This window comes from Gracilinanus agilis, chromosome 3 (assembly GCF_016433145.1).
Source record: "Gracilinanus agilis isolate LMUSP501 chromosome 3, AgileGrace, whole genome shotgun sequence".
Classification (NCBI taxonomy): domain Eukaryota; kingdom Metazoa; phylum Chordata; class Mammalia; order Didelphimorphia; family Didelphidae; genus Gracilinanus; species Gracilinanus agilis.
In genome coordinates this window covers 207,130,358-207,148,079 of record NC_058132.1, presented here as the reverse complement: position 1 = coordinate 207,148,079, position 17,722 = coordinate 207,130,358, and the positions used below count along the sequence as shown (strand labels likewise).

The window sequence follows — 17,722 nt, the reverse complement described above, 5'->3', positions numbered from 1 at the left end:
TTTCTTTCTTTCTTTCTTTCTTTCTTTCTTTCTTTCTTTCTTTCTTTCTTTCTTTCTTTCTTTCTTTCTTTCTTTCTTTCTTTCTTTCTTTCTCTTTCCCTTCTTTCTTAGAATCAATACAAAGTAAGGGCTATGCAATCGGGATTAAGTAAGTGACCTGCCCAGGGTTACACAGCTAGGAAATGTTTAAAAATCTTATTTGAAACTAGGTCCTCCTGACTCCTGACCTTATACTCTATCTTCTGTGCTACCTAATTTCCCATTTTCATTCTTTCTTTGTAGAATACTTGTTTCCCAAACTGTTTTTGGTGGTAATGGGATTCTAACCTCTATTTCCCATAGGTTCAATGTATCAGCATTTGTGTTTTTGATTTATATGCCATTTTCTATGAACGATACCCTTGTGAAAGTTGAGAATTGACCGTATACATATTTAAATATACATATCTGTAGATAGTGTAAAATAAAAATAGATTTGCATAAAAATTTTGATTTCATAAAATAAAATATATAAGATTGCAAAGGAAACCAATTATGTTGAAATATGGCATATATGGCATATATAAAATATAACTATATTTCAACATAATTGGTTTTCTTTGCAATCTTATATATTTCATTTTATGCAATTAAAAACATTATTCTAAGAAAAGGAGAAACAAGCATTTATTAAGCAACTACTTTATGCCAGGCACTGTGCTAAGCATTTTACAAATAATATCTTATTAGAGATAGCATTTTTTGTTTTATTTTGTTTATCTTTAATTTTTCCTCATTTATTTGATCTTTTTGATAACCCTTTAGGGGAGGCACTATTATTACTCTGTTCTACAGCTGAAGAAACTAAGGCAGGTAGCAATTAAGTGACTTTCCCAAATTCATACTGCTAGGAAATGTCTGAGCCTGGATTCAAACTTAGGACTTCTTGACACCTGTCCTTTATATACTTTATGTAGTCTAGCACTTTATATACTGTACCATCTAGCTGCAATAGGTTTTTATTAGATTGCCAAAGAGATCCACAAAACAAACCAAAAGAAAATCATACAAAAAAGTTTAAGATTATAATACTTGGCACATTTAATAAATGCTTGTTTATTGATGGATTCATAAATATGACAGTGATTTTTAAAGAGTACATTTCCAAAAGTGCTGCCAGTTTCCCTAGGTGTGACATAAATTATATAGAACTTATAGTTGGATTGCTTGCTGATGTCTTCCAACTCACTCCCTCTGGTGATGTGCTATCATTTCTCATGGCAAGGAATAATACTGAGTCATGAAAAGAGAGAGAGAAAGACAGAGAACCAGTCAGAGACTAAGAGAGAGATAGTGAGACAGAAGAGACAGAGAAGGGAAGAAAAAGAGAAAGAGACATAGAAAAAGAGGAAAACAGAGACAGAGACAGAAAAACAGAGAGGAGGAAATAGACACAGAAAGACACACATAGAGAGACAGTCAGAGAAAGATAGAAACAGACAGGTAGACAGAGGCAGAAAGAGAAAGGAAGGGACAAAGAGAGGAAGGGAGACACAGAGACAGAAAAAGGCAAAGACAGAGAGAAAGAAACAGATAGAGAAAGAAAGAAAGAAAGAAAGAAAGAAAGAAAGAAAGAAAGAAAGAAAGAGACAGAAACAAAGAGAAACAGACAGAGAAAGAGAGAAAAAGACAGAGGCAGAAAGAGGGGGACAGGAGGGAGGGAGAAAGAGGGAGAGAAAGAGAGAGAGAGTGAGAGAGAGAGAGAAAGAGGAGGAGGAGGAGGAAAGAGGGAGAGAGAGAGAAAACCATTGGCCTATGCTGCCAAGGTTTGCTAAATGTCAGCCCATTTTCAGATTTGTGAATTCAAAGTGGGGCTCTTGAAAACCCCAAGAGGTAAGTGAGCCTTCGATTCATTAGCAAAAAGCTTTCTTCCGTCTATTGCCCTAGTGACAGATGCCGCTGAAGAGCCATACTGCCAAAATCAAGCTCACCAACTTTCTGATTTATTGCCTTACCACCTGGCCACCTGGAACTCTAGATATACAGCTTAGCTGGGCTTTTCAGGCAGTCCATTTCCCCTTGGGCACTTAGGACAATCGCACTATATATGTTAGTCCCTTTGAATGCCCTGTAGGGGTCACTACATCTTCACATTCCTCCTTCAAATTAATAATGATCTGGTTTAAATGAGGAATCCAGCCCATTTTTCTGTGATTCTGATACTGATTTCAGGTGGAAGAATAGAGGTGACTGTGATGAAATTCAAAGCTAGGGGCATGCTTCTGTGTTGTCCACTCCCTAAGAAAGGACGTTTACTTTCACTGATCTTAGGACTCATATAGGTTCCCTGTTGTTTCAATTGGTTAGAGGTGACACCACCACCTAGGCCAATTATGGATGAAATGTCTATTTATAGCTATTAGTCAGGCTAGACATCTATAAAATCTTTTTTCTTTTCTTTGGAACATTCCATCAAAGTGTTTGAATCAATGATTTATTGACTTAATCTTAGCCAACTTCTAGATTCAGAGTTTGTGCCACGATCTTTATAAATTGCTGACCTCTTTTGTTTTAAACTTACTGGGCTACCACTCTCTTCTGTTCTCTATCTTGTTCTTGGCAGTGCCTCTGGAGTTTCTTTGTCACTCAGCAGTAAATCAGATGTTATTAGGAGACAGGCTTCCTCTCAAAACATCCCTACAAGGTAATGTCTAAATTCCCTATTCATGTTTCCACTCTGAATGGGAAACTGCAGATCTAGGGAAGCTAGGTTGGACCTACAGAAGAGGAAAGAGAGACAGACAGCCAGACAGCCAGACAGAGGAGAGGTCTGTAGGATTTCTCTTCTCTGTTTACATACCACACTTTCTCAGTTCCCCAGACATCTCACAGAGATCATTCAAACTTTCCCCAGACAGTCAACTGTTTTGGTCTCTAAGGATTTTTGGTGAGTGAAAAGGTGCTACCTCCTTCCTATCCTTGAAAAGTGACTCTGCATTTAACAGTTTGGTAGTATATTTATGCTCCTTTGAAGCTTGATCCTGTTCTTGTGTTTATCAAGATAAAGGAATTTAATTCCCTTGGAATTCACCAACAACCTTTTTGTCTAGAAATTGGGCTCTGAAGTCTTCTGTAATGGAATCCTCTTGGATCAGGAGGATGTTGGGATCTGCCACCAAGTGACTGGTGACATTTCTTTTTATAGGAGTTGGAGAAAAAAAATAAAACAAATGTTTTTGAAAGGAAAAGGCAAGAAAAAAAAGCAACAGTTTGGACTGAAGCCTGCTCCCTTTTGTAATCTTCTAGTCTTCCATGAGATCTGTCATTTCATTACTTGGCTGTTTTTGAAGAGAAAAGGTCACTGGGCTACTGGCAGAGAGAAGGAAGAGGAGAACAAAAGAAAAACATCAAAACTACTACTTTTTACCCAAACAAGACTTGGTCAAAAGGTTTGCAAGTCTCATCTTACTCTACCTCTCTCTTCACCTTGTTGTGGGGTGGGGGAGGATATAATGGCTGACCTGTCAATCATGATTAGGCTGGTTAATTAATAACTATTGTAATTGTTTGTCATGCTGGCCTAACTTGATGTTGACTGACAGCTCAGCCAGCCAGTGACATAGGACCCTGGAGTATTAGAGAATGCTCCATAAAGCTTTCTTTTTCTTTCCTCTCCAATGACAGTCAACACAGAAAGAAGGTTCCAGGCAGCAGTCTGAAGTAGCAAAGTGTTCTTTGCTTCTTTGGAAATGTCAGAGCAATAAAAAAAAAACACCCTGGAACCCCAGAATGTTGCTTAGCGTGCTGTTTGCCACTTCCTACGTGATTTGGAATGGGTCTGGGGCAGAGGAAGGTGGAGAGGGTATTTCTGTTTGGATCCTGAGCTTCTTCAAATGGACCAAAGTTTCCCAATCACTCTCCCCTCTAATGTATTTATTCCACCCCCTTCCATCCCAGTTTAGTTTAGATTAAGCTGTAAAGAATTGAGAGTGTGAAATTGGATTAGATTAAAAATGGGACCATATCATCTTCTTCGAAATTTCTAGCACTTCTAATTGGATAAGAACTAAGAAGAAAGATGGCATTAGGGATTATGTATTGACTGGTACATCCTGGTTGATGCTAATGTGCTTGAGCTGGCTGTGGGTTTCAGAGACTACAGGAAGGAGGTCTACTTCTATCACTTCACTGATTCTAGCTTCCTCTCACGGCATCAGGAAATGTGAAAGCCAACAGATTCAAATCATAAAAATAAAGATCAACCAAGAGCTAGCTCTGGAAGCCAAACTGAGAAACTGCTGTGAGAGTTAATGAGTTAACTCAGAGACATTAAAAGATAAAAATAAAAAAACCTTCATAAACCAACCCCATCCCTAAAAAAAAAAAAAAGCTAGTCTTCCCTTTCCCTTCCAGGCAGAGATTTTCCAGAGTTGTGCTTGCCTAGCTATTCTGCTGCAATGGATGGGTTGGGAAAGGGAAGGATCTGGGGAACGGCTGGCCAAGTTAGGGCTAGACAAATCATTTGCCAGAGAGAAACCAAGTGATGAAGATGGCAGTACCACTTCCAGTCTGGCTACCTTCTCTTGGTTTGGAGAGGTCACATGGAGTTTGCCCAGGCTATGAGCCTTTTAACTTCTCTGAGTAATGTTTGCTTGGGCTTGAGCCATTGTAAAAATGGAACTATTGCATGAAAACTGGCATTTGCTTCTCTGACTGTGGGATAGCAGCCTAATGCCCTGGCTTTTATGATGTTTTACATAGCATTGCCCAGACAGCTTTGCACTTGCTTTTGAAGCTTTATGGCTTATTAATGCAGCCCTGTTGTTCCAAAGGATGGTTTGATAGAAGCAAGTTAATAATGGCTAGTTGGTAGAATCTCAATGTCTCTTGAAATGTTTGGGATGCAGACAGTATAGCTTCTACTATTTACTCCCTCTTATAACCTGCCTAGTCTCCTCCTCTATGCCAGTGCATCTGATTGCTAAAAGCACAGAATAAAAGGAAGCCTTTTTTTTCTTCTCTCCCCCTATATTGTCTCCCAGAGACTTTATATGCTGATTTCTCTGCTTCTAGCATTTCATCCTCCAATATACCCTACGTACTGGTGCCAGACCAATTTCCCTACAAATATGGCTTTTTAGAATGTTTTTTTTTTCTTGTTCAAAAACTTTCGACTATTTCCTACTACTAAGTTCCTGTGTCTAGATTTGAAGTCCCTCACTAATGACGCAGTCCCTTTCCTATTGTGACAAAACATGACCTACAGACAAAAGTTTCCGCAGCTGTTTCTGCTGCTTTGAGAATACTTTGCTGCCAAGACACCAGAATGTCTATTCCAAAAATTGTCTCTAGGATCATCACTTTTCCTCTTCCTCCTTTTCTGGGGTTTCCTTGCCTTTATATTAGCCTCCACAATATTGCAACATTTTTTTGAGTGCAAAAACACATTACTATAATGTGTGAAGATTTCTAGGTGCAAGATAAGGTAATTTTGAGCACAGGCAGGTCATTACCTTGAGTATTACTCACTCACAAACTGGTGACTGGACTTGCAGTTATAGGTCTATACTTTCTCTCAGAAATCTTATTTGCTGTTATGGATCCAGCTGCCCTCTTTCTGTGGCTGACTTACACAACTTTGTATTTTCCAACTTTTGCTTCTCTATTTAGATCCAGACCAGACCCAATTATCTACTAAACATGTCCACTTGGAGATTCTGCCGATCTCAAAGTCAATACACTTAAAACCGAACTCATTCTCCTTATCCTAAAGACTACCTTTCTCCTGACTTTGCTATTTCTTCCTTCATTCTCCCCAATGTGTATTGCTCAAAACTCTTCCCTTTGTATCGTTTCATGCAACCAATCAGTTGCTGAATCATGTTGTTTCCAAATCTTCTACCTCTTGTCTATCTGATCAATCCTTTTTATTTCCATTATTACCCAATGAATTGAGGTCATAGGGGAGCAAAAGGAGAAATTCCAGCCCTAAGTTCTAATATCCTTGACCTGTACTCAGTCAATTAATAAACACTGATGAATCACCTATTACAAATTAGATATTGTACCGAGGAATACAAAGAAAAGCAAAAGATGGTCTTACAGTCTGATGGCAGTGACATCATACAAACTAGTATGTACAAACAAGTTATAGACAAGAAATTGGAAATGGTCAACAAAGAGAAAGCCCAAGAATTTATGGGTTTTGTTAAAGGCTTTCTGTAAAGGTAGGGTTTTAGCTGGGACTTGAAAGAAGCCAGAGAAGCCAGGAGGCTGAAGGACATCCACAATCTGATACAAATATAACTTTCAGCCTTATTTCCTACTATTCTCCTGCCTGGTCTAGTCTATTTGGACTCCTTGCTGATCCATGAGTATGCCCCATGCTGTTCTATCTCTATATCTTTATTCACTCTATTCTCTCTACCTGATGTACTATTTCCCAATATCCATATTTTGAAAATCTTACCAATGCAGTTCAAATTCATTTCTCTCTTTGTATTTTTCATGGCACTTGTTTTCTCTCTTATGCATCATATTTTATTTATATTATAATTATTTGAATGTGCCATTTCCTCTTTGAGCTTATAAGCTCCTTAAGGATAGGAACTCTATTTAGTTTTATCTTTGGATCTTCCTCATTTCTTTGCACATGCCCTTAATGAATATTTTTTTCAACTCTTGACTTTTATTCAATCCTACTTGCTAGGCTGTCCATTCTCTCCCTAGTAACAACATAGCTCTTCAAATCACTACAGAAGCAAGATCATTTCTATCTATCTTTAGACTGAAACTTTCCCAGATCAAAATACCCTTCTCCTACCCTTTCTCTTTTCTTAATTTCTCTCACACGACCAGTCCATTATCTGTATGGCACAGTCCCAGATAATGGTCATCCAGAGGTAGCTGATGGTACACTAGGCCTAGAGACAGGAAGGCCCTAGTTCAAACCTAGCCTCAGACACTTATTAGCTGTGTGACCCTAGGTAAATCGCTTAACAGCTGACCACCTCAGTTTTCTCAACTCTAATATGGGGCTAATAATAGTACCTACCTTTCACGATTGTTGTGAGATTCAAATGAAATAATATTTGTGGACAGTCCTTGGCACAGTGCCTAGAACATAGTAGATGCTATAGAAGTGCTTATTTCCATCTCTTTCCCCCCATTCCTTTCCCTATTTTCAGGTCTCAATGTTATCTTAAAATAGAATTAGCATAAATATCAGTAAGTCTAAACTCCTGGAAGACCAAGAATACAGTATTTTTTTTTGTTTCTCTAGATATAAAGTATGACCTCTTTCAATCCATATTTTTTAATTTTAGTTTTTGGTGGGGTGAGAGGTTTATCTAATATAAACCCTGTGTACCATTCAGTCCATTCTTCTCATGCCCATTTTCTTTCTTGCCCTCCTCTTCCATATTAATTTCCCTTGACATTTTTCCTCATGCTGCTCCCTCAGACTTTCCCTCCAATCCTTTCCCACTTATCTAAAGCTTATCTATCCATTGTTAATCCTACTCAAGTCCCCCTTTCTTCCCAAAGCTTTGCCCAACTCTAGTAGGGAGTTACTCAGAGCCATAGCTAAGAATTTTGATAACTGAAGAAAGGCAGGTGGAATGGGGGGGGGGGGAGTTCATGTGGATTACAGCTTTCAGGCTGAGAAATTATGCCCAGGACTGGCTCTTGACACTTCATAAATTTTGACACTTGAGGACAAAATTTTATCTTTGCCGACACTAACTGATTTGTGCATCCTCTGAACTTCCAGCATTCTTGCGGTTGATTCCTTACCATCTAGCACTCTATTTGCTAATCTCTTCAAATATGTTGGCCTTGTCCACAAAAACAGATGGCAAACTTCTTGTACTTCTCTTGTCTCCCCTGCAGTATCTAGCACTAGGATGGGCATAGAGCAGCTGCCCAGTAAATACTTATGGCTCTGCACCAAGAAGGTTAACCATGTTTAATCTTCCAAATCCTAGGGTCTGACAAGCTCCATTTTACTTTTTAGAAGTGAATGGGAAACATACCAACTTAATTATATAATCAAAGACAATTTCATTCATTTACTTTCAATTAAGAGTATTGTGAATGAAATTGTTTTCGAAAAGAAAAATCATCAAAAGAGAAGTTGTCTTTTTTGGTTGACTCAAAGGATCAGAATCTTGTAGCTGGAAGAGTCCTCGAAGGTCATCTAGTCCAATCCCTTATATCAGAGAAGATGAAGTCCAGAAAGTTTTTGACCTGCTCAGCATCCCAAAGCCAGATGATGGTAGAATTAGGCTGGAACTCAATTTCCTGTCTGGTGGCTCCCAGCTCATTGCTCTTTCCATTGTGCTATGCTGCCTTTTAAGATGTCCTGTCCAAAACTTTGCACAGGGATTGGCATATCATATGCATTTAATAAATGCTTGTTTAAATAAATGGGCAAGCTAGAATTCTCCAATACTTCTTGAAGTAAGGTTTTGAAAGATCTCTTCAAAGTTCTTTCAGGAAACCTTTTCTGGCATTTGGAAGAGGGGAGGAGGATGCTTCTAGTTAGGATTTGCATTCATCAAAAGGATTTGTGCATTATACCAGATCCAACATCCTATTAAAAAATACATTGGATTTTTGCAGTGTTGAGTTAATGTGAGTTAGCAAGAATATAGGAGAGGTATTTCAGTTATGTATAGAAGTTTTTGGATGTGGAGTTAGAAAGATAGTGGTTTGAGGCAGTGACATTAGGGGGTCAGTGGTTAGGGAGTCAGGCCTAGAGATAGGAAGTCCTGGGTTCGAATTTGGCCTCAGACACTTCCTACATGTATGACTCTGGGCAAGTCATTCAACTTCATTGTCTAGCCCTTACTGCTTTTCTGCCTTGGCACTGATACTTAGTATTGATTCTAAGACAGAAGTTAAGGGTTTAAAAAGAAAAAAAAGATAAAGTCCTATCTCTGACTTGTATTAATTGAATAAATCTGGGGAAATCATATAAACTCTCAGTATTTCAGGAAGCTCTATGAAGTTGTTGAAGAGTTGGGTCTGGGAGTTCCCCAAACTGGATATGAGTAAATAAGATACAGTTGTCCAAATGTGTGTTGGTTGCCTTTTGTTTTGTTATAAAATATTATGGTTTGTAGTTTATTTGTCTCATTATCAATACAGCACTCTGGGGCATGGTGGAAAGCAGTAAAATTCTTTTATTCCATCTCAGGATATGACACCAATGATAAAACTACTTCAATATAAAACTAAAAAAAAAGAAAGATTAATAATGAAAAAATTCCTTTCCTTTAGGTATAAATGTCCTTTGAGAATTAATAGTCCCTCTGAAATATTTTCAAAATCTTGCAATTTATTCCCAGATGAGGGGAACATCTTAAACAAACACACACCCTCACTAGAGAGAAAGTAGCATGAAATATGGGGAAACACAAGAAAATTCCATAGACAACTCCATACTATACTGAGTAGTGAAAGAATTCTAATGGTCTAAAATTTACCAAGTGCATGTATTGGCATGGCTGGAGTTTGAGTTGCTTTACCCTCTACAGAGGCAGAAAAAATGGTTGAGAAATTCCCCTAGAGCTAGCTGACAAAATCACCACTGGCTCTAAGACTTCTGGCCCATTTCTGAGATTGGCTCCTGAAAGTGTTACAGTGGCAATGTGAAGGATGCTACTGAACAATCTTGTATTCCAGGAAGTGTCTCTTGCTTAATAGGGGAGTCACTGAGCTGTGTGAACCCCTATATTGCTTCTGTACAAAAGAGAGGAATTGCTCTTTCTGTCTCTTCCTTCCCATCCCTTCTGAATTTCTCCTCAAAGTATAGAGAGCTGCTTTCCCCAGTCTCCCACCCTATAGGTGAATAAATACCTACCTTTCCAACCTTATGCTATAGCATTTTCCTTTTAGTCAAAGTAGACCAGTTATCATATCTTAGCTGTCACTTTTTCCTCTGTTGTTCTTCAGTAATTTTTCAATCACGTCCAACTGTTTGTGACCCTTTTGGAGTTTTCTTAGCAAAAGTATTAGAGTGGTTTGCCAATTTCTTTTCCAGCTCATTTTACAGATGAGGAAACTGAGGCAAATAGGTTTAAGTGACTTGTCCAGGGTCATATAACTAGTGTCAGAGGCCATATTTGAACTCATGAAGATAAATCTTCCTGATCCCAAGCCAGTTCCTTAGCCACTGAACCATCTCACTACCCTGGCTTTGCCCTGGGTACTAACTCTGGATCATTACTCCTACTATCTGCCATGTCCAGAAGGGACTTCCCTATTATTTACCCTTGTTAAAATCCTTCCCTTCATCAGGGATCAACTTATATGTTACTTCCTCCATGAAGCCTTCTCTGATCACTCCCACTTAGTTGTTTGGTGACCTCCAATTTCTTCTACCATTTGAGATTTCTTATTTGTACTTATTACATTGTAGTTTGTATTGTACACGTCTTTCTCTTCTACTACATTGTAAGTTCTTTAACAAGGACTATACTTGAACTGAATGAAATTGTTGTTAAACTATGTTCAAGAACTTTGAAATATGTGATCAAGACAACCCCCAAACCTCATGATGAAAAATACTACCTGCCTCTAAAGAAAGAACTGATGAAGTCTGAATGCAGATCAAAACATATTATATTTCACTTCCTTCATTTTATTTTTTGTTCAAGATTTCCACAAATGACTAATATATAAAAATGCTTTACATGATTGTACATATAAAATTTCCATCAAATTGCTTGCCATCTCAGAGAGAAGGGAAAGAAGAGGAAAAGGGAGAGAGGGAAGGAGGAATAGAGAGAATTTGGAACTCAATTTTAAATTTAAAAATTTAAAAATGAATGTGAAAATTTGTTTTTACATATTATAGTGGAAAATAAAATATTATTTAAAAAGAAAAGAAATATGTGACCACGTGCTAGGATGTACTGGTAAATGTTTAAGAGCTAGCCCTCTGAGAATGCATGACAGGGCAGCTGGGTCACTCAGTAAATACTCTGGCATGGAGATGGAAGGTCCTGGTCTCTGACGCTTCCTAGCTGTGTGACTCTGGACAAATCACTTGTCCCAGTTTCCTAGCCCTTACTCTTACTCTTCTGCCTTAGAACCATATGGATTCCAAGATAGAAGGTATAGGTTATAAGGAAAGATTTATGACAAACAAATTTAATTTGGATTATTAATATTTTCTCCATCATTTCCTTAAGTCTAGACACTCAAGAAAACAATAAATCAAATGCTGATTTGTAGTATTTGCCAATTTCTGAGGAATTAATGCTCACCCCTAAAATTTAACAGTTTTCACAAATCTATAGGAGCTCCTGGTATATACCTACCACTAGCCCATTTTCTCAGTGTTTTCTATGTGGGTAGCAAGTTGTGGTGACCATGGCTCAAAGAACATTGATAGCATTTATATTATGTACAGGTATTCCTTCCACATTATGGGGGTAAGGGGTGTGGCACCCCTACATTCTGGAAAATCCATGTAAAATCTTTTGGCTCTCCTTTCGTATAAGAGATATCTTAATTCTTTCTTTTAATTTCTTTTCTTTTTATTATTAAAAGATAAAATATGCTGATAGTATACAATACTATACATATATTTTATGCATTTCTGAGTTTTTGAACTTTTTCTGTGTCATCTGCTAGTGTTCATGTGTCATCTGTGGATTCCACAAAACTCCCCCCAAATTCCCATTTAATTTCTTATGCTGACCTGTGATATAGCAAAATCATGATAGGGGAAGTCTGAATGTGGAAGGGATACCTGTACTAAGATATGCTACTAGGGGGAGAGATGTCATGGTTTCAGAAAGGTCTGTTGGAAGCTGGTATATTTTTCTAAAAGTTCACCAGGGCTACTGCATCACTGTTAGAATTCATTCTGACATCTGCCATTCCTTGGTGGCTTTTTCTCTTCTTGAGGAGGGATATTGGGGAAAGAACCCTACACTTGGAGTCAGAAGAGCTGGGTGTGAGTCCCAGCACCAATGCTTATTAACCTCTGTGATCATGACTCAGAGCCTTGGCTTCCTCATCTATAAAATGGGGGTAACATTGCATGACAGGGCTCTTGTGAAGAAAGAGCTTTGTAAACCTTAGTGAATTATGAAATATGAATTGCTATTATTATTCTTGCCCTCAGATAGAGTCTTCAGTTGGAACTTGACCACAATGAATTTCCCATCATAGTGTTAGGAAGGAAAATATTTCATTTTCCAATTTGTTCCGGTTGTTATAATCTGGATTTGTAAAGTAAAAAAAAAAACAGGTGGCATCAGGAATTAGGACTACCACTAAACTGAAGGAAATCAGTCAATCCCACAGTCAGGTATTAGAACTAGGCACTGTGTTGAGAATATAAAGATACAAACTGAACAGTCCTTTCAGATGAATACTGAACATCTTTACCTTTAGCTCTGTGATCTTCCTCTTTGGGGCATTTCCCCCCTTCCCACCATTTTCTTTTTAAAATTTCCAGGCGGTTGTTCTCTTGTAGTTGGAGAATGGCCAGATCAAACTCATCACGGAATACGGAGCCTATATAAAACATAGAAATAGGAAGACACAAAGCATGAGTGTTTATTATGATTTAACTCCTTTCTCTTTCCCTTTTAGAAACCCCTAACTTCTCACTCCTTTTTGACAGTTAGGACAGACAATGAGAAAAGATATGGGGTATAGCAGTATCTCAATATCTATGTAGTCCACAGAGGCAGGAAGCTGGGCTTGGCGTCAAGCCCTGAGTAGATACCTGATCCTGGGCAAGTTGCTTCACCTTTCTCTGCCTCAGTTTCCTTTTCTGTTAAAGGGGGGCGCGATTGGACTTGATGGCCTCCAAGGTCCCTTCTAGCTCTAAATCTAATTTTGTAATCCTTTCACTCCAAGAAAAATCTGCCTTCATCTCCTTGGGATGATAGAAACTTTGCTCTCATGGCTCATTTAGTCTTCATTTTACTGTGTATGCACAGAACATTTTGTACAAGTATTTTATAATTTTATTATAGGGTTAGAATGATTCATTTTACATATTTTAATTCTTTCTATTATTCTTTGTGTTCCAGATCAGAACATTTCCTGTGTTTCAAAGTGAGAGTCCAAGCCCCTTGGAGGTGGGTGTGTGCCCTACCAGTCAGAGAATGGGAAGATAGATTACCTCCCATCCTCTCCACAATAGCCAATTAAGAGACAGATTTCCAACACATTCCACCTACCATTATCTACCAAAACTCTTCCATTGTGGCCCCTAGCTGCATTAGCTTTCCCCTCAAACTCATCCCTCTTTTGCACTTTCTTCTTCCCAAGGAAGGCATCAGTATCCTTTTAGTCACTTTAATGCAACTTTCAGGTCATATTTGACATTTTCTTCCATATACCAAACCAGAAACTAAAAATCTTATTTCTCTCTCTGCATCTCTAACATTTGTCCCTTTCTCTCTACTCACACAGCCACCAACTTAGTATAAGCCTTCATCTCCTTTCCCCTGGAACACACTGCATTATCTTTTTAATTAGTTCTGCCTCAAGTCTCCAATCTACCCTACTCCAATCCATTCTGGACATAAATTTTCCAAACCCTGTCACTCCCCTACTCAATAAATTCCAGTGATTCCCTATAGAGCCACTGGAAATAGTATTTCAATTTTAAATCAATTCTTTTAAAATTTCCATTGTGGCTTAGGTTATAAAATGCTCAAAATCCTATAATAATACTGTACTCTATATGTATAAACTACGTGTGTAGTTTATAAATAGAAAAATATGCTTTTATTTACTGTTGTTTATAAGTTTTAATTTTTTTACTTACAAGTCTGTACCATTAAAAAAAGTTTGGAGACAAATGATCTACATGACAGAATTGAGGCCACCAGAAGATCCATTCATTCTGCAGGTTTACAAAGCAAGCTAGTTACAGAGCTGTACATCTCTATTCTGTTATTTTGCTTTCCAAACTCATCCTTCGAAATACAATTATTGATTCTTAAAACTGAAAGGGGCTTTACAAACCATTTAGGCTGATGGTCTTCTGTAAAATGTAGGAATCCTTTTTATAACACTATCAATGAGCATCGGTCATCCAAATTCCCAATGCTTGTAGTGGTAGAGAGCTCCTTGTTTCACAAAGTAGCCTGTTTGATTTTTGGATGGCTTCTTTCTTATTTCAAGCCAAAATCTGCTTTCCTGTGTCTTTCACTTATCATTCACAATTCTGCTGAATGGAGTTATATGGAATAATTCAACTTCTCCTTTTGTCTTACAAATTCTTGAATATTTAAAGCAGTTTGAAGCATCTTAGCTGAAGTGGTCAATAGTAGTCCTAAAGGTGGAAGGAGGTAAGTCACAGTTACCATAATTATCCAATAGCTTCTTCTTGTTTTTCTCTGCCTCCTCCTCTTTCCCTTCTTCCTCCTCCTCCTCCTTTTCCTTCTTCTTCTTCTCCTCTTCTTTCTTCTCTTCCTCTATCATCAATGTACCATCTCTTTCTCTAAAGGGGTAGACTACAACTCATCCAAGCCTTCATATTTACATCCTTTCATCAATTCTCCATGGAGAAGCTACCATTGGTATTAGAAGCCTTACTCAGATATTTTATAATCTTCTATGAACCAGTGCAGGCTTTAGCTGTTCATATTTTGTCTATCCTTTATTACTTGACCAACTAACTTCATTTTAAAATCATACTTTTTCTGAGTGCTTCTCTTGGACAAGTTTTCATTAGTAATATGCTACAGCCTGCTTATACAAAGTTGTCTACCATGCCTTTCTCCACTCTCATTTTACTCTTTGGAGATGAATATGTTTTGTGATTCACAGCCATCCCTCACTAGAGAGACAAGGTGGCATAGGGGTAGAGGGCTGGCTTTGGGAGTAAGAAAGATCTGGGTTTAAGTTCAAATCCTACCTCTGACACATTCTAGGCATGTGGATATGAGCAGGTCACTCAACACCCCAGTATTTCCAAGCAATTCTTTAATACTGTACATTGCAGAAGACCTTAGAGGTCATCTAATCAACCCACCACTTGCACAGATGAGAAAAGATAGGCCCAGGGAACTTAAGTAAGTAGGTGGCATGAGTAATGGTCTACTTGGAAAGGAAATTTTTGCACCAGGAGTTCTCTATGCAGATGAAAATACAGGCCTGGGACACTGTCTCCTCCCCCCAAAGTTTTTCTGATAGATTATGGTTTTCTTTAAAGCCATGTTTTAGGTTCCAACAATTTTCTAAATGCAAACCAACCTTCTCTCTTCTTCCAATTCAATTATTAACCCATCAACAATGCCCGTCCAAGATATATGTACCTATGGACAAACTCAATGGACTGACCATCCAACTGCATATTATAGTCTGGACAACAGGCACTCTTCACCCACCATTTTTTCCTTTTCCTGTATGGATCATTAGATTTATCTCTTTTAAACAGCCATGGATCTTGCTGAAGAGGCCCTTTTATATTTTTTTTGATGAAATTGGCAAAATGCCACCTCCAGGTTAGAGTAAGTAGAAGACTTTACTATTTATAGGGTCCTCTACCATTTGGACTAGGTGAGACTTCTTCAACAGGTGTGAAACATCACTCACAAGTACACAGCTTCTTTTTTTCTTCATTGCTTTCTTTCTTTTCCTTTCTCTCTTTTAACCCTTACCTTTCATCTTAGAATAAATACTATATATTGATGTTAGACAGAAGAATGTTAAGGGCTGGGCAAAGGGCAGGGGTGGTGGTGGTGATGGGATAAGTGACTTGTCCAGGGTCACACAGTTAAGAAGTGCCTGAGGCTAGACTTGAGCCCTGGACTTCCCAGGTTCTAGGCTTGACTCTCTCTATACACTGAGACACCTAGCTATCCCCTCTCCATTGCTTTGTTCTGATAATCAGAGAACCACAGAAAAAGTGATCTCAGTGATATATCCTTTAAGGAATCTTGTAGAGTCCTAACATTCGCATGAGAGACACCTTGTTGGAGGGATGCCTTTAATACTGTGTTTTGCTTTGCTGAGTCAAATTCTTTCCTCTAATCAACAAATAATAAACACAGCAGGATCTTATATTCTCTGTACCTTTCAGTTAATTGCATCTGTGGTCTGCTCTAGAAAAGACTTTGTGAAAGCCTGCCTGTTCTCTTATATTTTCACCAAGGATGTCCTTGATACATGTATGGCTCATTCTCATAAAGATTTTATAGGGATGAGAAAGTAAGTATGCAAGTTGGTTATTGATGTCTTCTAGATCTCTTTTTTGGTAGTAAAACAGTCCTTGCCTTTTCTTATGGTCCAGTATCTTCTCTGCTTCCAGACGGATTTCAAATGCCAAAATGATATTCATAAAGTACAGCTCTGATCTCATTACTACCCTTCTAAAGAAACTTCAGTGGCTCTTGATTATTTCCAGGATAAAATGCAAACTCCTCTGTTTGGCATTTGAAGACATTCACAGTATGTATCTGCTTTCATTTTTCATACTGGTTTCATGTTACTCCTCACAAAATTGACATCCCAAGCAAAATGAAGTATAAGTATCCCTTCTACACTGGGACTTTCCCCATCGTGGTTTCAATGTGTCATTGGTTGAAATAAGAATTTCAGTGAGAATTTGATGTAGAAGGGATACCTGTGCTTCTTTCCACTTATATATGATCCCCTGCCTCCATATCATTATACACCATACCTGGAATGGTCTCCTTTTTCACTTTTGCCTCTACTTCTTACCTGAGACCTTTTCTGATTTCCCCAGTTACTGTTCTACTAAGTACCCCAAATTCTGTATTTACTTATCTGTGTACCTTTTATTTTCTCCCAGTAGATTGTGAGTTCTTTCTTTTTTTCCTTTCTTTTTTTTCCCCCAGATCCCAGCACAATGACTGACATATGGGATATGCTTAGAATAAAAATAAACAAGCAAAAAATTTGCCCAAATTCAATCTTAAGAAAGAATCAATCCTTTTGTGTTTTAAGAAGTATGCCCCTTCCAGCATGGTTTTCTTCTATGTATAATGGGTCTGGCTCTGTTCTTCCTGTCTTCATTTTTGTTAGGGTCATTTCTTCATCTAGTGCATTAGGTGTCTTAGCTTTCACTGATGATGAACATAGTATTATATAAAATGCTGGCAGATGTGCTTCATTTTTCATCTCTCTGTTCTCTTTACAGATTAATTTACAAATGCTCTTGGAATGATCTGACTCAGTTGGCTCTCATGCCAAACTTTCAGCAGATTACTTTTCTCCTTCACTGTTCTTGACAGTGTTGTGAAATAACGCTGTTTGTAATTTTCTATCATTTTCCTTGATAATATTTTATAATCAGTTTATATTCCAAACAGTTGTTGCTCTAGGTTGTCATGACTTTCTTCCTAGGAAAGAAATCAAAACCAAAAGTGGTTTGGGGCTTTTTTTGACTTCTGTGTTGTATTGTGGTGACTTCTAATATCTATTAAACTTATGTAAGAAATGGCAGTAATCAGAATAAATACATTTTGCTTTTTTTCTACTTTTTGGGTGTTAATAGCTTGCACGAATAGATTATATTGATTTTAGTTTTCTCTTTCAAATTTATCTTTTCTTCTAATTTGGTGTTGACTTTGACCTTTGCTCTAACTAATTGATGACCAGACTGTACACAGTTTATTACAAAATGAGAAAAGCCTTTCATATTGATTAGTAGTTTGCTTTTCCCCTTCCTTCTCTTCCCTCCCATATCCCTCCCTCCCTCCCTCCCTCCCTCCCTCCCTCCCTTCCTCCCTTCCTTCCT

The 17,722-nt window shown here is 38.0% G+C and overlaps 1 protein-coding gene across 1 annotated transcript in view; it reads right to left on the bottom strand.

The window, feature by feature from the left end:
* GRIK4 (glutamate ionotropic receptor kainate type subunit 4) overlaps positions 1 to 17,722 on the bottom strand; it is a 315,433-nt gene that overhangs the window by 8,327 nt on the left and 289,384 nt on the right. The window contains exon 16 of the mRNA XM_044669645.1: positions 12,385 to 12,513. Within this exon, the coding sequence (XP_044525580.1) occupies positions 12,385 to 12,513 (129 nt within the window). The remainder of the gene's footprint in view (positions 1 to 12,384; positions 12,514 to 17,722) is intronic.